This window comes from Calypte anna, chromosome 10 (genome assembly GCF_003957555.1).
Source record: "Calypte anna isolate BGI_N300 chromosome 10, bCalAnn1_v1.p, whole genome shotgun sequence".
Lineage (NCBI taxonomy): Eukaryota > Metazoa > Chordata > Aves > Apodiformes > Trochilidae > Calypte > Calypte anna.
Window position 1 is genome coordinate 17,937,812 of NC_044256.1, and position 22,320 is coordinate 17,960,131.

The following is a 22,320-nucleotide window of genomic DNA, read 5'->3' on the forward strand; positions in this document are numbered from 1 at the left end:
AGGAACCCTGGTTTGCAAACTGGTTTTGGCAGAATATCCAGATAATAACAACATGCCATGAGCAGGGGATGCTTCTATAATGGAAGTTCACTTGAGGAGGAGAGACCTCTACAAACACAGCTCAATCTACACTGAACCTGAAGCTGCTGATTCCTGCCCCAGTGTGACTCAAGCTACCACAGAGTTTGTCCACCCAAGGCACAGCCCAAACTGGCTGTAAGGGATGTAAGAAAAAATTTGTGCAGAATAAAAAGTAGGAAAGACTGCTTCTTTGTCATGGCAGTTGTCCACAGAGGGAATCTTTGTGAAGATCACTTGCACTCCCCTTGTTTTATGAATATCTGCAAAGGCCTTTCACACCAGCTAACCAGTGTCCAACGATTCCTTTCACAGGAAGGAACAAGTCTGTCAGAGTGATGGATTGTTTAAAATTTACCTCTCACTACAGAACTCAACAGTTTTGAACCATTACTCTACTCCGGGGCATTTCTCCCATCTCCAATTCACAAAACACACCACTGAAAACAAATCCAACAGCTCCACAATGCATGCTACAAAACAGACCAGCTGGCCCAGAATATTTTTCTCTACAATTACTGTTTTCCTGTCTGGTCCTACACAATGGTTACTGAGAGAAGAGACTAAGACATGTCAACAGAGGTCTTCCAAAGCAAATGCACACAGAGCAGACCCTGAGGAACACCTTCCTCATGTGGAAACAGGACTGCTACACATACAAGAGTCATTCGAGGCCAGATAATATTTTATCTGGAAGTGATTTTGAGAAGCAATTCCCTCATATAATTAAGGCTGCTTGGCTCAGGAAGCACTGAGGCAAAGTCAAACAAACAAGTCTGCAATCACTGTCTAACTTGTTGCATCCATTGCTTGTGTTTAGAATAGAAGGGCTTGCTAAACCAGAGTGCCTGGTCCCTGTTCAACTGGTTCATCATTTGCCTCTGGCTGTCCCATTAGTTCTGACATCTGCTGCAGCACAAACACTGTGTTTTTATTATTTCTGCTAATCTTATTTTTCACCTATTACTTACAACAGTTTAAGTATTCATTACTGCAGCATACAGGTAGGTTAAACCACACCTGCTTCACACAAACAGAAGGAAAAAAAAAAAAACTACTGGAAGAATAAAGCCCTAAAGAAAATCAAGAGTTCAATACCTGCTTCACCTAATTTTACTCAAGAACATCACTATAAACACATCTGCACACTCTTCCTCTACTGGTTACTGCAATCACTCCACTTCTACAGTAATCACTGCAGACTCTCTTTCCAGCAGCAGAATGATGAGATCCACCTCCAGTACCTGCTTCCCTAGGGAATACCATTCAAGGTCTCTCTCCTGATAGTTCCAATGCTTTAGGGCAATGGCCCAAATTACCCAAGAGATTACACCCCCCATGGCTGTGACTGCAGCTTCCCACAGCAGCTGCTTTTGGGTAGACAGTCAGTGGGCAACAAATGAAAAAAAAGAAAAAGAAAAAAGTTTAAAAAGAAAAAAAAGTTAGAAAGCAAAACTGTCATGTAAACTGACCCCAGAAAGTAAAATTACCAAAGCCTTCATGGCTTCCAAACTAATTTAAAAACATATTCCTTTGACTCCAACTCTCCTGCCACTACTTTTTAATCCACCAGACACACCCACTCACCCACACAAACCAAAACAAGCCCAACACAAACCCTGTAAATTTAATCAAGGAAGGAAGAGTGAGCATGAGATGTTTATTTCTATTTTTAAATACTTGGGAGGTGCCCCAATGCTCCCTGCCTAGACAGATAACTAAATAGGTGCTCCAGAGCATGATCTGGCACAAGCAGCAAACATCAGAGCAGCTCAAAAGACTGTTAAGAAAGCTATTAAGACTTTTGAAATAATAGTTTCCTCTAAGCCAGGACAAACAGTAACTTGGGGTGTTGTGTCAGAAAAGCACATATATTTCACATATATATATATATATATATATGTACACAAGCACACTGAATGCTTTGAGCAGCACCATGGCTCACAGAGAACAGGACAGCCTCCTCCTTGTTCCCACAGTTTGTTTCTGCCTCAAGCAAAGTTGGTTGCCACTCTGGTTGCTCTCTCCCTCACCCAAATGGTTTGCATAGCAGATTTGCTGAAACATCAAGTTTTAACCAGGCCCTAATCCTGCTGACTTTTCTCGCAAAACTGCTGGAAAGGAATTCCTCCTGGCAGCTGCAGTGCCCCTGCTCCTTTACCAAGCAGCAGAGGAATGAAATCGACAGGCACATCATTTGGGTGCTGCTGCAGCAGAGAACAGGGATAAGGACCATGGGCAAAGAGGAGGCTCCCAGTTCCTTAAATGTGAATTGGAAGGCAATTCTTTAAAGGAAGACAGGAGAAGCATGGGCTTGAGGGAACCCAGGCAAGTTACTGCCACCCTTGGTGCTGTTTTAGGAACACAAGCTCTCTATTCGGCCTTTACTAGGAAGATTTGGTGGTAGGGATATAATTTTTTTTTCTCTTGCTTTAAGGCACTGTATTTAACCAGGCATGGCACAGAGTTATTCACACCAATCCCCGTGTCTCCTGGATACTAGAAGAATGAGTAGGATAACATTGCAGAATGAGTAGGATAACATTGCAAAATAGCTGCCCACTTGCTCATGACATTCTTTGTCCAGGCAGCACCCTCACACACAGGTCAGATCATGCAGCCCACTCAGCACAGACACAACAGCAAACTTTTTTCCCCTTCTTGCTACACAGCTTCATTGAGGCAAAGTTATTACAGGTATTGTTCGTTAAGCATGCTTGATGTAAACAAAGTACATCTCTTGGAGGATCTGCACAGAGCTCTGCACCATTTCTGGGGACTGGCAGGGCCAAGTTGTTCAATAGCTTCCCCCTCCTCCCTCATCCCAGGCCAGCTAACAATTGAATGAATATTTAATACACAAACAAGAAAAGCAAGAAAGCTTCACAGCTTGAAGCCTCAGGTACTACATGCATGATGTGGAATTTATCTAACAGGGAAGCACAGGGATGCTGTGCCCAGAGCCCTCCCAGCACACCACAGGCACAGCAGACAGATCCCAGTGCCATCAAAACAGTCCCACACTACAGCAACCCCAGCTCACACAGCAAAATACTCCTTTTAAGACCAGGCAGCCCAGTTCTCAAGTCACAAGAAGCTAAAGGCTGGGACCTGAAATCACCACAGCTTTCAGTGCCCTACCACTTTCACCAGACACTGCCAGATTGAAAGATTTCTGTTGGTTTCCCCACTCCATAAATGCCTCTCTTAGTTGTATTTCATTTTCGTCCCCCCAAAAACATCTGCCACATGCAGACATTTCTAACTGTACTAAGAAGCTTTCTAAGCATAAAAAAGAAGAAAATTCTTTGCCTAGGAAGAACATTAATTTTTCCATCTGTAAGATATATTCTCCTATAAACAACTTTATCTTAAATCAGCCTTTGAATTTAACAAACTGTACAGCTGGTTTGCTGGAAGGGGTATTTGTTTTCCCTACCACCCCTCTCCATTTCCTGGAGCAAGGTACAACTGATTATTTTAATTTCTCTTCTACAGAAATGGATGCACACAAACAACTGCAGTGAGTAGAAAGGGAAGAAGGCTTCATCTCTGAATTAAGGATTTGCATACTGGGTTTTATCTCTAACACCCACTGCAGTATTTTATCCCAGACTCTCAGATCACAAAAGACAAGAGCAGACAGTGACTCACTGCAATTTTGGTTCTGCATGTAGAGTTTCACGTGGACCAGTCAATTCTGATTCTGCCAAGCAGCCTTCAGCAAGCACTTAAAAAGTAAAGCATCTTCTCTAAAAGAGAGTTCCTATTCATGTGCTGACTTCATGAGGAAAGCTCCAGAGATGGAAGAGAATTTAGTCAATGTTTCCCCTTTGTGTTGTAATGATTTAAGATTCGATTAATACTACATGTGGAGGCACTAATTCTGAAACACCTGCCTTGGTGATAACCAGATTAAGACCTCCAAACTTGCTCCACTCTGAATAACAACAGCCTGCCAAAAGACAGCACTTGTCAATATTGACCAACTAGAGGCCAGGCTTTCTGTGAAATCACAGACCAGACTTTACAGAGGATTCCCCACAAAACAGGGGGGGGAAGTTAAAAAATTAAAATAACTTGACAGCTCTCAATTTGTTTGTCCAGAAGTCACAGCTCCTCCTCTGCATGCTCTGATGGCTGCAAACTGGCAAGGCTCCTACCAGATCCTCTCAAATCCTTTAAAGGGAAGAGATAAAGCCAAATACAGGGTAACACCACCCACAGAGACAGAGCTGCTCTCTCCCTAATCAATTTACTGTGCACACCAGAGTGAATGGGTTGAGGATAGATTCTGGAGGCAAAAGGCTGATCAGGGTAGGGGAAGAAGAGCTGAGCAGCTGGTTTCATTGTGAGAAGAGCCAATAGGTTTGGGGTTTTTCCCCCCCTCCACTTACAACACAGGGGTTTCTTCTCATTTTTTGGGTAGAATAAAGCTTTCTGGAAGAATACAAAGTGCCTCAGAATTAAGGCTACACTTGTCTGCAATCTAGACCAAAATCTTCAGACCCATGTGCCAGCCCAGTAATTAGGAAAACGAAAGCCTGCTGCCTTTTGAATGCCACAGAAACTATTTCAGCCACAAAACAAGGCACGGGGTTGGGGTATTTTTGTTTGGTTGGGGGGGGGTGTGGGGTGTGTTCTTTTTTGGGGTTGTTTCGTTTCAGGTTGGGTTTTTTTGTTCGATTGGTTATCATTTGTGTTTTGTTTTTTTTTTTTTTTTAAATCTTTCCACCCCTTTCACCACCCTGGCCTATGGTATTCGAAGCCCACTGTAAAAAAGCTGAGCCCAGGGCAGCTCGGTGATACATAACTTCCATTTTAGTGAAACAATCCATCTGCTCCATGTGACTCAGAGCTGCTGTAAGAATGCGAGACTGTTTGGGCCAACGGTTGCACCGCACAGAGTGTTTTGTTCACACGCATTCCTTTGGGATGACAGAGCCCATCCACGGCCCATAACGGTTGGGGCCTGTGGGTTTTTCCCCCCCCCCTTCTCATCCGCTGAATGCTGCAGTGACTAAGCTGACAAAAATTCCTAGCCAATTATAAACCCACTTAAAGAGACAGGCAACCCCCCACCCCCCCTTTTCCCCTCCCTGCACCCTTCTCTCTTGCCATCCTATACGGGAAGTTTCTATACATAGAAAAACATCTCCTCCTCCTCCTCCTCCTGAGGCTTGCATTGATATAAAAGACACTCAACTGCTTCAAACATGCTTCCTAAATGGCATCATTTCCCTAAACCATGAGCTTGGGGCAGCTGGATGCCTCCCTCGCACATCAACCAGGGGGAAAAGAAGAAATCAAAACAACAAAATAGAAGAAACTGAGTCCTTAATGGAGTTAGGACAGTAAAAAGGCAGCAAAGCCAATCGGGGAGGGGTGATGGGCACGCTGGGGAAAGTCTGTTCAGTAAGGAGGGAACAATTAAGTGCCTATAAACCAAATATGTTGCAAGAAGGACAAAAAAAAAAAAAAACAGAGAGGGAAGGTCACAGTGGTTCACCTAATCGGAGCTCTGGTCCTCCGAAGAGGGGAAGCTGAGCTTGAACCAGCAATAATGAGAACTTCTGAGCTGCTTCTTGAATTCCTCCCAACATGCAAATCAGCAACCAAATTCCAAAAAAACACCAGCCTGTCCTGGAGGGATCCTCAAGTCAGGTGCTGAATCCATCCTCGCCTACACCATCAAATGCATTCATTACAATGCCTTAGCCAGGGCATCCAGAACCAGGCTTTGGGCAGGTAACTACAAGTTGATTTTGCCCAGCAAGAAACAGTAAACAAACAAAAACTGAAAGCACACAGCAAACTGTAACTTGAAAAAAAAAACAGGTTATGGGCAGCTCAGCCCCTTACCACTTCATGGTGGGCAAACTACTTGAGCCAAATCATTTTTAGCACTGGGCTGACAGCACATGTACATTCCATTCCAAATGCTGAAAACTGTGCTGGGAAGGGGGAGGAAAAGACAATTGACAACTGAACCAGGCTGAGTTCACCTCAGAAAAAAGAAAAAAAAAAAAAAAAGAAAGAAAAGTAAAAAAAAACAATTCAACGATCTCAATCTGTATTAACAGACTATTATCCAAGCATCTTTTTATTACAAGTTAATTCTCAGAGCCATAAACAGACTTGAGAAGGAAATCACACTATTAGTGGGAAGGAAGGCTAAACAAAAGCTGTTTCATCACTGTTTAACATTGAAAAATTTGTTTGCCACATGAAAACAATTCATGAAAATGCATAAGGACAATTCATTCCTACACCCGTGTGTTTGAGGAAGGAAAAAAGGCAAATGACACCCACTATTCCATATTTTTTAGAGGGCATGATTCCTACCCAGGTTGAATCTACATTTTACCTCAACTTCTTACAAAGAAGTAGGGCAACAAGTTTAGTGAGTTTGTCCACCTGCCCACCTCCAAACCTCCCTTCAGCCCATTTCAGCCAAATTCCACTGCAGATCATTCATCACCAACACTTCACTTCTATACATTCCATTCAAGTGGACAGCTGGGTGAGGGACAGATCTTAGCTCACCCCTTGTTAGATCTCCATAAAAGCATAAACTGTCAAAACAGAAATCCCCAGGAAAGCCACCAAAACTTACTGGAGCTGCATTCCTAGTGAAGATAAGAGTCATAAAGAATGGTGAAAAATGCAAAGCCAGGCTGAGTTTGCTGTCCCTGCGACATTTCCAAGAATGCTGCAAGAACACAGCTTTCTTCTGGCTTTACACTTAACATTTCCCTGACATTTTCCCTATAATGCTGCTAGCTATTCCCATCTCCCAATTGTTTTGCAAATGCATCATAAAATTAAAGTCTTACATTACATCTAATTAACTATCCAATACAACCCCTGCATTAACAAACATTTTTCTAACACGTATCAATGGGGACTGGAAGTCCATGTTAAGCAGCTTAATCAAAGTTTAAGTTTAGATGCTTATTTAATTTCTTAAATTAGATGGTTTCAGGGTACTGCTGCACCATAAGGTAAAACAAAAAAAATAATTATCTAACCATCACCCTCAGTCTCCTCTAGGATGAAAGCAAGGTGCTAGGAAGTGTTGCAAGTGCAACTAAAAGCCCTCTTGCCAGTCCCAGGTTCCTGTAAGGACTGGCATTGCTTTTCTTCCCAACCCTTTATCACAGAGCATCAGCAAAATTGAACTGAGGAATTAACACACAGGCAACCCATCAAACCAGGGAATTACTGTATTTTTACAGTTGTTTTTCTGACAGTGAAACAGTGCTGGGCACGAGATAATTCAAGTAAATCCGTATCATAGTAGCAATAAAGAGTCCTCAGATTTCAGTTTCATAAAACCTGAAGCCACGCAAGACAGGCACAGTGTGGATCTGAGCAGACTTCCTGTCCAGTCAGGTTTAAATCACAGCACATTCTTGTTTCATTGCAAGTATAGGATGCATTTACATAAAGAACAGAAAAGCTCTGCCTCTACTTCTTAACTTGAGCAGGTTAACTTCAGAATGGCTAATTCTCATTTTTCTTAAATCACAATGGTCTCTATACAAAACAAGAGTTTATAGTAACCAGAATAAATGGGCATACACATTTAACCACCCTATCACTTAAAAGGTACTGTACTTACACTGAAATCATGGCAACATCTACTGTCTCATTCTGCAACGTATGGATTATTCCTCCCCATTATCAGAAAATATATCAAAAGAAATAAATTTTCTACAGTAGCAAGGAGGGTCAGTAGGATATGGCTACACATCACCTGGCAAACATTAACACACCTCTGGACTAACAAAGGTAAAGAAAGCCAAAATAAGAGTAAAATATGGTGTTCTGTAAGGAGAAAGTGTGTGTGTGTGTGTTTGTGTGTGTACATGTGAGTAGAAAAGACACAAGGTAACTTTGTTTTTATTCTTTATTCCAGAAAGTGAGCAAAAGGTCTAATACTTTAATAATAATGTTGGTCTAGTATTTTAATAATAATTAAGTTGGGTTTTTTTTAACTCATGGCAAAATGTCATTGAGGGACCCAGTTAGCTGTATAGAGTCTTTTAACACTGGAAAACAAAACTTTGAAGTCCTCTCAAAAACACCACACATCTTTGTGCCAAAACAAACCAGGAAGCCAAGATGAACACTCAACATTAGCACTTCGTACTTGATGACTAGAGCAGGCTGCAAGATTCAAGATATTCTTCCCAGGTTATGGCATTTTGCAAGAGAACAAAGAAAAATGGCAAGTATACATTTGTTTAATTTTAGCCCTTTTCTCAGAATATAAACCACTGCTACAGTAATTAACTGCAGATTGCCCTAAACTGCTCTGCGGCCATTCCAGCTTACTAATTAAATACTCTCTCACAGCCATAATAAAAATTCTGGGAAACCTCTGGCTGAAGAGCAGGCTTCTCAGGAGGGGAGTGAAAGTCAGGAAAACAACTTCATTCAGAATGAAAACACTAACAAATTTTTTTTAACATGCTCCAGATTTTTCTAGCAGAGTGACACCAATTGGACCTTTTACAATTTCTCTTTTTCTTTTTTTTTTTTTTGTCTACTCTTTCATTTATTCCATTCAGATGATGTTTGCTTGATAGAGAGTTTGAATACCAACCAGTGGACAAACTGTCCATTTATGTTTGGGTTTATAAGACACATTTTAATCCAACAAAAGTAAAACCTTTAAAGTCTGTCATCCTCTGATAATGTACACATTTTCTACTTCAATCTTTATGAAAAATCACTCAAAAAAAATCCTTAAATGAAGTAGCAAACAAAAAAAAGTATGCAGATGTAATTTAAAGCAAAATAAGTGCAATTTGATCTGGCACCTGTGGCTCCCAACTTCTTCCTCTCTCCCTTCACGTCTACACTTCGTTCAGTATTTCTAAAGGACAGGGAATACAACAAATACTTCTCAGAGGGGTGAAAACAAGGAGAAAAGGGGGAAGAAATCAAATCCCAGCACATAGTTTCCACCACTACTGAATCAACAGGGAGCAGATCCCAGATGGCACCCACTGGTAAGTAATGCACAAGTCAATGAAGCTGTGTCAAACGATACCACTCAGCTGCATTATCTTCTGAGCTCCGTGTAAACAAACAGGAGCAGATTCTGAATATTTGTGAGAATACATCATGTTACTGTCTCCATATGTTTAAACATTTTAGTAGAAGGTACATATGGACTACTCTTCCCACTCACTGTCATTCTTTCCCTCCTGTTCCTCATTCCCCACATACAGCAGTAGCTTTTCAGACTACTGTCAAACCAATTCAAAAAAGAATAAGGATACATTTTCATTAAAAACATTTTGTGCTTAGCTGCCATCTGCTTCTTTATCAGCTTCCAAATCCTCACATGCCTTTTCCATGGTCTTCAGCTTCACACATTCAGAAGCTGAGGTTTTTTGTCTTGTATTGTGAGGTGCAGTCTATGTGAGCTATTGTTTTTCATGTCAGTTTTGCCCCTTTTGAAACAAGTGCTTAATGCTTACAGCCCTAATTCATGTTCTCTCCACGATGCCAATTCAAGACTACTTTTTCTATGCCAGTGGCAAACCTACTCTGAAAGGTCCCTTCAGACACTCACCTTCATTGTTTTTATGGGCAGCACAACTGTGTGACACTGGAGTTGACTCTCCTTAAGGGAGGACTCAGACTTCCAGACTCTGTGCTCTTATCCTCTCACCTCCAATCTGCTGTTGAAGCCATTCCACCTTCACAGCAAGTATTAACAGCTTGTTTTCCATAGCCAGAGCCATGATCTTTTGTTTTCATCCAGGTAGGAATGGGTTTCAGCTGACACCTAACAGAGAGCAGCTCCAACTGAGGGGTGGGTGGAGAGCAAACTAATGGTTAAGATGAAATAAAAAAGAAAGAGGAAAAACCCTACCTACACATCATAGATCTTATATATGGATCACTGCTAGTTTTGCTGGTACTTGCCCACACAAACAGCTTGCTTAGTTCATTTTTTATGGCCTCAGAAAATGCAGAAATGTCTTAGGAAGCCTTAGGTGGACATGCTCAGAAAACAACACGATGATTATGGCAGCCAAGGGATCCTAAACTTTCAGGCAGGCTTTAGAGGCTGCAATTTAGATTTGGTTTCTGCAGGCACATGAAGGCCTAGTGACTAAAGCAGCAGACCTCAAACCTGAGTCATCAGCAAAAGCAATACAGAAAACAGCATTTTCTTTACAGTAGACCAATGAACAAACAAAGCAAAAGTGTCAGAGGCTGCTCCTTCAAGGGGTACAAACATGAACCATTTTTCTGGCCCTCACATCAGGTAAGCATTCACATCACAAGTAAGATGCAGGCACCTTCTATAAACAATTCCAGCAGCTACAACTGCCAGGGGAAAAAAAACCCAAAAAGGCAATAATCTTTTTCGTATGTCTGGATGCTCAGTTTTTATCTTTTCCACCTCCACCCGTGCCCCAAAGCACAAACACCAATGCAAACAACTTCAGTACTCTCCTTTTATCTTGAGGAAGTTTTCTACGTGGACCTGCAACCTGAGTGAAGCACAGCTGGCATTTGCTATGCCAAAAGAAAAGTAGGTGCAAGTCAGAGAGATGAGAGCATGCCAAACCCAACACAGCATGCCACAGCTCCAAAGCCAGCCAACTACTAAGGCTGCTGCCTTGGGGCACTCGAAGGTAAAGGAATGTATACTACACAGAAACCCAGGCAACAACACTGCCAGAGAAGCCACTGATGCTTTATGATGAACTTTAAAAAAAAAAAATCTTCTTAAAAAATTCAGCAGTTACAGCTCCTTTGTAGCTTGTTCTAATATAGAAATGTCAATGGACTATTCTAAGACAAACACAGCATATCCTTCCCTCTCTCCTCCCTCCACCCTCAATGTTGTTCCTGCACAAGTTATATTGAAGGAAGCACAGGGTTCTTCCTTTGTTTGTGAGCAAGAAAAAGAAGGAAAAAAACAACTTCCACTCAACAGCAAAATGAAACAGAAGCCAGGCTACTTAAAGCACTTAATGTTCCCGCAAAACATTTACCCACCAACTTGAAATCTTTCACTGCAAAGCCTAAACAAGGACAAATGATTTAATATACACTCCTCCACAGATCCAGAGCAAAGAAAAATAAAAAGGCACAAAGGAACCCTGAGTGATAGACAGCATTTTCAGTTTAACGTTCCTGTGACGCACGAGGAGAAGGTCAGGGTTAAATTAGATACCACACTAGAAAAACATTCCCTGGGAAATAACATAGGTGTCGTATCTCTACTGGTAGGAAAATGCAGATTTAAACACCCAGCAACTTGAAAGTTCTTGCTTCTATTCATGTCTTGTGTAATTTTGTACTGCAAGAGTCCTCTCCAGATCAGGAGTTCATTGCCAAAGCGTCCAAGCAATCCAGCAGGACAGACAAAAAAGCTGTCTTAGGAACAGCTGCAGATTTACACCTCCCTTGTTTTCCTTCAGAATGGGAGTACTTTGGGGCTTGGTGGTGGGGGTTTTTTTGGTGAATGGCTGGCTAGATGAATGGCTGCAAATTTACGTTCTCCCTTGAAGTCAGTGGCTTATCACAAGCAGATGAAGAAGTCCAACCTCTTCACTCCTTTTATTGATTAGAACTTGATCATTTCTTCATATGCTCTGCATCCTAAGGTACTCTAAACCTACATTGTTTTTCCACAGTGTAATGCACTAAAGAAGCTTTTCAAGGCTCTTTTCCAACACTTTCTTTCTTCACAATCTCCCATGAAAAGAAGATGAAAGCATGTAAGAAAAACACTACCTACACCCTTGCCTTAAGAGGGCTGCCATCAAAGTGTAACTATGACCTCATCTTATTTAAACAGATGTCTTCTCATGTGCATTTGGGATCCAAATTATTTTATTATTCCCCTTGAATTCAACAGGCTTTTCTTGCACATTATTTTTGTCTACTCCAAATAGCCAAAGCACACAACAGAAAGCAAGTGAGTCATTATCTCTCATTAAATACACTCTAGTTACATCCATTCGAACCACTACAGGCAATGAGGCTGCATGGGAATCACCTGGGTCACCCTCTGTAGACAGAGGAGTTACACTCTTAATGAAGACATAAATTTGGCCAGCAGAAGCCTAAGGACTCATGGAAGCACACGGTAAGAAAGAAACACCAATCTCCTCACCTTGAGCAAATCACAACATCTTCCAGTAACAGGCTGAAGGGTTTTGTTTTCTTTGTTTAAAAACAAACTTTATTTCCTGTAAGAATTGCTGATAAAAGCATAGCCCTTCAGATTCCTTTTCTTCCGAGATATTTTTGGCATGTGTTGACTGAAACTGCCCTCCAAGGTACTTGAACTTCAGTTCTCATGGAATGTGAGGATTTCACAAGCAACTGATGAGCCACTTTAGAAAAAAAAACATCCCCAAATGAAAGGAACCTGAACATTAGCCCTGTTCCCATTTTCTCTCACATTTCCTATCAATATAGCAGCTTTGGTCAGGCTGCAAGTGGAATTTAGGAACTGTTGGTCCCAGTGAGGGCTGCTTGTAAATAAACCCTAGTGATACTGCAGGGCTCAGCTTTCATAAAGTTACAGGATGAACTCAAAAAGCCTTCCAGTTAATCAAGTTATCTGAGTAAACTATGCATTTGTTTACTCTATTTTTAAAAACTGAGATCAGGTTTTGTTTTTGCTAATACTTGCTATCAGAAAGACATAAACCCCATAATGCCAGATAAGAACAGAATGGGTAATTTCACTGAGAGTCAAGATAGAACTCTTTGACCCTACCAACTGTACTGTAAAAAACTGACTGCAGGAAAAAAGTTCTCACATACAGCATTTACCATTACAGAAATTTCTGAAGTTGCATGCTGAGGGAGGCAAAGAACAAAGTCAAAGCAAGTCCAGTTAACAATGTCAAAATCAAAGTAAGTCCAGTTACAGCAATGACCCTGGAAAACATCTCTTCAGCAAGGGGAAGGAGATGTCATTTAACAGCCACCTGCCCTCAGGTGAGGTAAAACTGGTTCCAGCATTGCTATAATGGCTTTAATTCTACACTTACTGCACATCTCCACCATGAAGCAGTAATCCAGAAAGTTTGTGAGGTTCTGTTGCTGGGCTTTTTGTTGTTTCTGTTTTCTTTTAATCAAGGGAGATGATCCTGCACAGGTTGGGGAGGAAACTATTTGCGTGGGAACGGGGTAGCTCATTATATGCACTACACACGACTACAAGAAGAGCTTAAGTTGCTAAAGAACTGAAAATAAAGCCACAAAACTAAACATTTCCTTCAGAAAGAGGTAAAAGAAAAAGAAACAATCTACTGAAATCTTACTTTTCTGGCAGTGGTTGGTGGTCCAGCAGCGGTAGTTGTACTCATTGTTAATCGAGGTCTTCTCACACAGCGGCTTCTCCTCCATTGTCCCTGGACACAAGTCCCCACATTCCTTTGGGGGTTTATTCCCAACGATGTAGTTATTGGACACAGCATCTAGGATGAGAGACCAGTCCACTGTGGAGAGGTAACACAGGTCAGAGTTCTTCTCAATCCGAATGGCTCCGCGTGTTATGTTCCTCAAGTTGTAAAGACCAATCTCTTTCAGATTTGTCATTTCAAAGATAACCAAGGCATAGTTGTAGAAGAGGTTTCTCCCACGAATGACTGTGAGGTTGGGGAAGAGATCACTGAGGCTTTCCAAGCCTGCCACTCGGAAGAGCAGCAGGTAGTCAGTGATGACTGTGAGCTTTGGGAAGCGGAAGTTGCGGTAATCCTCTGCTTTGGAGATGAGCAGGATCCGAAGGAAACCCTCGATGACCGTACAGTTCTCCAGGCGTTTCAGCTCATGGATGTCATTGCGAATGTCAACGTTTGGCCCACAAACTGAAAATGTGAAAATAGAGAAAGTAAAGTTAGGAAATAAGGCATTTCTATGCCTTTTGAAACTGGACTGCAGGTAGGATCATAGAATCGTAGAAAATTAAGGGTTGGAAGGGACCTTGAAAGAGTCCAACCCCCACCCTGCCAGTGCAGTGTCACCTATAGCAGGACACACAGGAACATGTCCAGGTGGGTTTTGAATGTCTCCAGGGAAGGAGACTTCACAACTTCCCTGGGCAGCCTGTTCCAGTGGTCTGTCACCCTCACAGTGAAAAATTCTTCCTAATATTTATAAGGAACTGCCTATGGTCCGGTGTGTAACCACTGCCCCTTGTCCTATTATTAGTCACATTGGATAGTCAGATGATCATGGAATTTCTAACTTCTTGGTTATATGGCAGTGTTAAAACAGGACACGAGTACTTCATTTACACCTCCATCAAATATTCATCTCATTTAACCTATCACTACAAACACTACCAGGACCAGCACAGAGATTCAAGCTCTACACAGCCCGCAGCAGATGGAGAAATGTTGTTCTATTATTGCTGTTGAAAAGAGCTACATTAGGTTGAGGAACACAAAGACAAACCAAATGCATCCACACACCCTGCTTCAAATTACATCATGACATGTGTGACCAGATCAGGGGTTCAGCCACATGACTTCAAACAAGTCAGGTAACATAGAGAGTGACCAACTGGTCAGTGCATTACCAATTTACCCCCCTAAAGATCCACGGACATAAGAGGGAACACTTTCCTGAAAATTACAACTTATTTCTCGAATCACTCTTCCCAGGGTCACAAGCCAAACTATCCCTAATTCTTGAATGGTTGTCTGGCAATAGCTCAGCAACACAAAATCCATGAAAAGCTGGTCAGCACTTCATGCACTGTGCCTGGGAAGAAAAGTGCTTGGCCCACGCACTGAATTCACGTTGCGAGTTGCACCAATTTTGGCATCAAGATACAAAAAAGTTTCTTGAGTCCTAACAAACACAGGATAAATTTATTTACAAGGTCACACGGCAACACAGTGAGGAATTTCCCTTGGAAACAGCAGGTTGAACTCAATGCACTCTGAAGAAAACAATGAGCAAAAGGATTATTCACTAATGAATCTCTATTAGGTCTTTTCATATTAGACATTTACCACAATAAAAAAATTAAGTGGGGCTGAAAGAAAAGTGTACTAATAATGTAATAATTAGACACCTGAAATGCACTTTGATGGAAAACAAAGAACTATGGAGTGCAGAGAGGTGGTGTTGTTAGAAACCCTCAGACTTTGTCTTCTGCAGAAAGCATGGAAAAAAGATGCCTCAGAATAGATAGTAAGTTGCTTGTAACCAAACAAAGTAAAAGGCCAATTTATTTACGCAACCAAAACTTAAATAAACCCCAAGCAATTCAATTTTGTGGAAAGGTTCTCTTTTCATGCATGCTAGGCTTAATTATTTTAACAACATCTTTTCCTCAGACAAGAAAAAGGTCTAAACAAACACTGGAGCCAAAAAACTTCTAACCCAGACAAATTGTCCAGAGATTCAGAAACTGCACTGACAATAGAAAGCAGTCCTTCCATCCCACAACACTTATCTAAGGCTAATAACTTAAGCTAACAAAGGATCCAGAACATGAGCATGCTAAAACCACAGCAACTCTAATAACTTGCAATGACTTAAAGACTTTTAAGTCTTTAAAGGACTAAAGGACTTTCTTCTTAGAGAGACAACCAAAAAAAAACAACAGGGTGAAATCTTCCTTAAGAAACAGATGTTTTCCACACAAACTATTACCTAATCTTCCTTCTGCAAAGATCCAAGCTGAAAGCAGACACTATTAAAATGTGATTTGCTGCACAAGTAGCAGCTATATGCAAGAAAGTTCCTTCCCCAAACCTTTAAAAAAGAAAAAACAAGACAACCCCCCCATGCCAAGAGTAACGTACACACAGTAGAACTTGGCCATCCTGACCACCAAGATGGAAAATTCCCATTTTTGTTTATACTGACTACAGAACAATTGCACACTACTGCCTGGAATATGTGTCAAGGCTTTCACTTCAGGAAATCATTAAAAAAGGTGAATAAATTGACATTACACAGCTCTAGAAGCCAGATGGGAGAGGGGAATCAACTCCCAGATAGAACATCTGGTAAGAGATGGACTGGCCAAGTGATGCAGCAGAAATGTGGACTTCTCTCTTGAATCTGTAGGAAAGAATCTCAACCCTAATTAAATTCCTTTAATATGTGGGTAACTCAAATCTTGCTTTCAACTTCACAGATTTCTTCTAAAGCAATCATGCCTCCTTCCACCCTCAAGGTACAGTACCCTCTGCCCAAAGCACAGCCCAACAACAACATGAACGTATATTTACACTTTGACATGGAGCTTCTCTGTTCTTTGGGGTTTTTTTTAAGAAAAGGCAGGTTGAGACATTGTTTACCCAATTCAGCTGTTTTGGTTTCTGTCTCTACCTGCTGGCAGGGGAAGGTGAATGGTATGGTTCCGGTTATGGTGAAGCCAAAGTAGCAAAATTTATTTAACTGCCATAAAATTTGAGAAAGCCTAACTGCTCCAAACCCTTTATTTTGTTAAAGGAATAAAAGTTACACTTAAGCTGACATTTTGTAGGCAAGGTTCCAGAGTGATGGGTTTAAAAACAGCTGAGTTACAATACCCTAAAGAACAATTTATAAGAGAAATGGCAACAAGCGTTAACTAAAGCATTATAGATTCATTCATGCATCTTTTCTGAGCCTGGGTTTTAAAAGTCAAATTGCTTTTAGCTTTATGCTTGTTTCAGCTTGAAAGTTACTTAATTTTAGATGTGTAATGCATTTATAAATCAATGAGATTTCTAGAAGTTTATGGCAAAAGTATGCACTCACTTGCCTCAATTATGAAACATCATTCCCTTAAGTACATAAAAGGATAAAGTTCAGTGGGCTCTGATGTTAGGAATTGATAAGTTGATGGTTTTGATACAAGAACTTATTAGTTTATCAAGTGAATTACCTTTTGCAGAACTTCATGCACATGAAGAGAACTGCAGAGACCCAAACATGAAATAGGGTAATAAGCATTTTGGTCCATACTGATGTTTGGAAAAAAACAGTTACAATTAAAGCAGATGGATTATTTATTTTTTTAGAAGAAAAGAAATTTCTTTTAGAGTTCACCTTGCTCATGGAAGCTTAACTACACTACAATGCATCACCTTTTTCTCACATTTTTCTCACCGCCCTGAAAAGGATTACATGAAAAACAAATTAATCAGAGCTCAAAGTTAAATACAATTTCTATTTGGCTGTGCTGTTTCCTTTGGATCCCATTTTAGAGAGAGCATATACCAACTTGCAATATAAACTCCTCTGTCAGTGAGAATGAAGTACACATAAAATGGTCTTTAGAGCATCTCTATTCTATTTAACAGCATTTGATGTTCCAGCTTAGAGAGCTTTTTTAAGATAACCATGTATCTTAGTTTCATGTTCAATTCAGAACTGGAAATTAACTACTAAGTATTTATTTTGGTCACTACTGGAACATAAAAATGTGACATCTGTTTATCACCCTGTCCCAACCTTTCTGGGTCTTGGGAACACCCAGGATAAGGACCAATTGTCACATTCAGGCTGTTTTCATTCAGCTGCTTGCAGATTTCCAAACCTTTCCTGTTTCTCAGACTTATTCTCAACTAAGCACCTAATTCTGAGTGAGAATTTAAATAAAATAATGTGTTTATTTGCTTAAAAGATAACTCCCCAGTACAGTGAACTACCAAGGTTGTTGGTGAAACTCAATGCATTGCTTCTCCTTGGTAGTTCACAATGCATTGAGTTTCACCAACAAGAAGCCCACTTGTGATTTTTTTTTTTCTCCTCCTTCCTGGGAGCATCCCAGGGCCAAGCTGCAGGACATGCAAACCTTCCAAGGTAACAAAAAAAGCCACTCCAGGCTGCAGCCCATCACCAGTCAGAGGACAGAGCCAGGTCTGATCATGTAAACTGAGATGGGGTCACTGAACCACCACAGCAGCAATGATTGGACATAACAGGTTCCTACCATGAGAATAATTAACGCAGCCTGCAGCCTATTCCTTAATCTGGCAGAATCTCCTGGCAAGTCTCCTTTCTAGGAGCTGCTCCAGGCTGTGAAGAACCATGTGCAGTGCTGGGCACAGAGCTGGGTGTACCCAGATGTGACTGCCACAGCAGAGCAGTGTGTGACACACAGAGCTCCATGTACAGGGATCCTGTGGTTTCTTCTCAACCTTAACTACAGCTTTACTAATCCTTATCTTGATCATAAACATTCTGCCATGCAGAAGAACCTTGCCACCTTGAGAAACACCTGCTATTTAATCATCATCTATCATCACATAATCATTTACTTTATGCTGCAGGTCTTTCTTCTTTTTTTATGTATCCAGTAGTTATTTCAGGTCACTTGCTACTCCTCCTGAAAGGTTCTGCCTGTTGCCCTTCAGTGTTTTGAAGGAACCATTCTTGCTGCAGACCAGCAGGCTAGGAACTCAGCCTGCAATGCAACTCCTGCTTGCTGCAGCATCTGTGCCAGCTGCATTCAGAGCAGTTCATTTGTTATCAGTACTGAAGTATTAGAGGGCAGGATTGACACTTCACACATTCACTGCTTTTACTAACAGAATTCACCTCCTGCAAGAAACCACTTCAACAAGCTGTAGCTCTTGCTTTCAAATGTTGTATTCCTCCCAGTATTCCATTTAGAACTTGAAAAGAAGCACAACTGTGCTTTGGTTTGCCTTTAAAAAAGAAAAAAAAAATACACACCACCTTCTTTTAAGCCTTGCCTTTGGTCCTTTACTTTTTTGGGTAATGTTAAAAGGTTGTACTACACTGAGTGGTCAAGTAGCCAGAAATTAAACACTGAGCAACCATCATTACCTGACTCTCCCAACAATGCAAGAAGTCTTAAAGCAGCACCAAGGCAGATCTGAGTCACTGAGCCATCCCAGCACAACCCTTTCACAACCCTCTCTCAGCCACAGTCTGCTCCAGCTGGGCCAGGCTTTCCCTAGCACCAGACTTGTTCAGCCTGTGCTGAACAATTTATATTTCTGAAACGAGAATCAGGATCAAGTGCTTGCATTTTGCACCTAACTACCAAGTTGAAATCAACTCCCATTCACCCTCCTCCTGTTTTGTATACTCATGGCATGTTCCTAAAGCAAGATTTGATTTTCCTTTGATTTTCTTCTTCTGACTTCCCTTATGTGAAAATTGTTTACTTCAGGGTCCAGATGCAAAGCCATACTATAAATGAGAAGCCCACACACCTTCAGATTTTCCATCAAAAAAAAAAAGTTTCTTACACTGGTTGCTGAAAAAAAGTACTTGAAGGTACAAAAACTTTTCCTATTCCCTATTATTTTCCTGCCCAGGAGCTGTAACACCCCTTCTGACAACAAAGTCTGTGATCCACAAAAGGGCTCAAAAGTTTGGGTGTTTTTTTTTTTTAAGGGAAGGCATAAGGTTGCTCAACTTCTCATCCACCCTGAAATTCTGTACAGTGGTAACAAGTACAGTATGTTACCATCAGCACTGGATCATTTCCTACACAAAGAAGGAACTACAAGCCCTAATACAAAAAAACAATTGTGGCTAGTTCTACTTTTAGCAGAGTAGCTTGCTCACACAACCACCACCACCAGAAAAATCTCACTTTGCCAGTAGTGGCTTTTTCTCAGCACACTCCAAGAAGAAATCTGCTTTCCCAGACAGCTACTGCTCCTCGGGTCAGCTAAGAGCTGCTGTTACTGAACACATTAATATTGCTCCCTCCCAAACTCCTCTAATGAAAGAGGCTTGACCACGTCATCCTTCAGCAATGTCACTTCAGAGCTGTGGGTCTTTCTGGGAGATCAGCACATCTTCTGCCCAGTGTTGTTATTTATTCCCAACAGAGCCACTTCCTTTTCATCATGTGTTTTTTAGTTTTAATCTATGGCAGGTCCTTTATTTTAAAAAAGGGGCCAAAACAGCTACTGCATGTGGCTGCAGTCCAGCAGCCCTGCTCCCAGATCCACAGCATGCAGCATCCTTTAAGACAAGCATCTCCAGAGTTACCATCCCTCCCTCAGAGCAACAAAGAACTCACTTATTGCATTGGGTGGATTTAAATCTGCATAATATAGAATGGTCTATAGAATGGTCTGTATATTGACACATTTACTGGATCAACTCAGAGCATGCTGGAGAAAACCAAATGGCAAAAAAACAAAAATAAAAAAAAAATCCCCTGAAGACACCTGGAGGTTAAAGACGAATTTTGGCTGATGACAGCATCCTAATCTCCATGTTAGTTGAAAAATTGGTTTGGATCGGGTTAGGAAAAAGGAACTAAACATACTGATAAAGCCCACTGGCAGATTTAAAAGCACCCTCTTTGCTACACAGCTGCAACTGCTTGGAAAAGAAGCAGAAGGACACATCAGTGGAAACAGAGAGAGAATAGTCTGAAAATGTTCCACTCATAGAGATGATAAACAAGGAAAGGTAAAACATGACCTTCACCTCTCTCTTCATTCTTACTGCTAAGTATTATGCTTGTTTTAAGAAAACCATCAGGACTGTCATACAGCCCTGAAGAAGAAAAATCATCCAGGAGTTCTTATTGAGTCATCAGTGAACAGAGAGGTCCTGCAGACCATGGCCTGGTCTTAAACTGAGTTTGTTTCCTTAGTTTTACTCCAAGACTTGGAAGGCAAAGGTAAAAAAGACTGAGAAGGAACAGATTAGCAACTGCAATTTCCCTTTGAGTGCTTGGAAAGTTTCAGCACAGCTTCACCATCTGCAGACACAGGGGGGGAAATTACTGCAGAAGCCTAAGGATTCTTTAATTGCATGCTATGCAAAGAAGAAATTAAATGTGGAGTTCACAGAAATCAGTGGTTGGAGAGATTGCTTATGACACTTTACATTAACACAGGATTCCACCACCCACTGAGCTCTTGGTTTTGCCTTCGTAGTGACACTATGAATGAAATATATATTTTAGTGTCTTTAATGTACTTACACAACCTCCCACAAAATTTCTGTACTCTCTAAGCTCACCTATCCTGCATGTGTCACATCAATCACTAGATCTCTTCCCAGGGAAGTCAGCTTCTGTATTACCTCCTGGGATGTCAGAACCAGTAACAAAGAGGGAACTAAATCTACAGCACATGATTCAAGCTCTCTCCCTAACCACTGAACTATTCCTCCTCATTGAATACACTACATCAACTGCTTTACATTTACCAACATTTTATCAAGTTACATCCTTCTGCATGAGGAGGGAAGAGACAGATAAAAGGCACCCCACAATCCAGAACACATCAACCATTTTAGCTCTTGCTAAGCAAGTCCATAATTACATTTTAACTTCTGTATTTCCAGCACTAGCAAAACACTGCCATCTTTGGTTTGCAAGACATGAAAGGGAATACTCAAAACCCAAACAAAAAACAACTGTTTCCATTTGAGCACAGTGTTGAGAACCTTTATGTTTACACACTGAAAGCCCAGGGAAAAGAGCTTGGGGTTTTTCTTCACTTAATTAAAAGTTAAGCTTTGGAAGACAAAGTTAGACCACAATGATCTTCTAAACTCTCATGGGACTGGGGATTATATTGCAATGTAGATTCTAATTTCTGAGAAATGCAGTCTACTATCACTAATTTACCTTGTGTCACTCCAAGCTGCCTTTTACAGAACACTTCTCTCCCAGATTTGGAAGGAAAAAAGGGTGTCACAAGAGGACAATCAAATTTGGCTCAAATACCCTAAAAAGTGACCGGATTCCCTTTTTCCACATGTTCTCCTTGTCTCCCACAGCACTCCACAGAACACACACATCCTACTTTAATTTTCTATTCCACCACTCTACTAACTATATATTCCCAAACCAAGGTCCACTGTGTTACCAAGCTGACCAGTACAAAACATTCACAAAAATAACACACAGAAAGGCTACAACCCACATCACAAACTCAAACTGGCTCTGCCTTTTTGCTCTTGCAATTTCAGCTGTCATTGGCTAAAGATAACTCTGGCATTGCTGCTTTCCATGAACTTCTTCCAACCTCCCTTAAGTTTACACACACACACACAAAAAAAAATCAGAATAAATCACATTTCAGTCCCTCACCTCACTTGCTTTCTCTTTGCCAACATTTTACTTCGAATGTCAACAGGAACATCAGCTTAGCAAAAACGGAGCCAGCAAAATGAACTGAATCCTTTTAATAATATTGATTGATGCTTTCCCTACAGAGCTCACCAGAGCAAGTGGGTCTAAATTTAGCCCAGCTCACGTGAAAGCATCCTCATGACAAAGTCATCCTCAAA

At 41.0% G+C, this 22,320-nt stretch overlaps 1 protein-coding gene across 2 annotated transcripts in view; it reads right to left on the reverse strand.

Moving 5' to 3' along the window:
- The window catches only part of IGF1R (insulin like growth factor 1 receptor), a 178,993-nt gene that overhangs the window by 134,344 nt on the left and 22,329 nt on the right, over positions 1 to 22,320 (reverse strand). For both annotated transcript variants that reach the window (XM_030457406.1, XM_030457405.1), the window contains exon 2: positions 13,395 to 13,940. In XM_030457406.1, the coding sequence (XP_030313266.1) occupies positions 13,395 to 13,940 (546 nt within the window). The remainder of the gene's footprint in view (positions 1 to 13,394; positions 13,941 to 22,320) is intronic.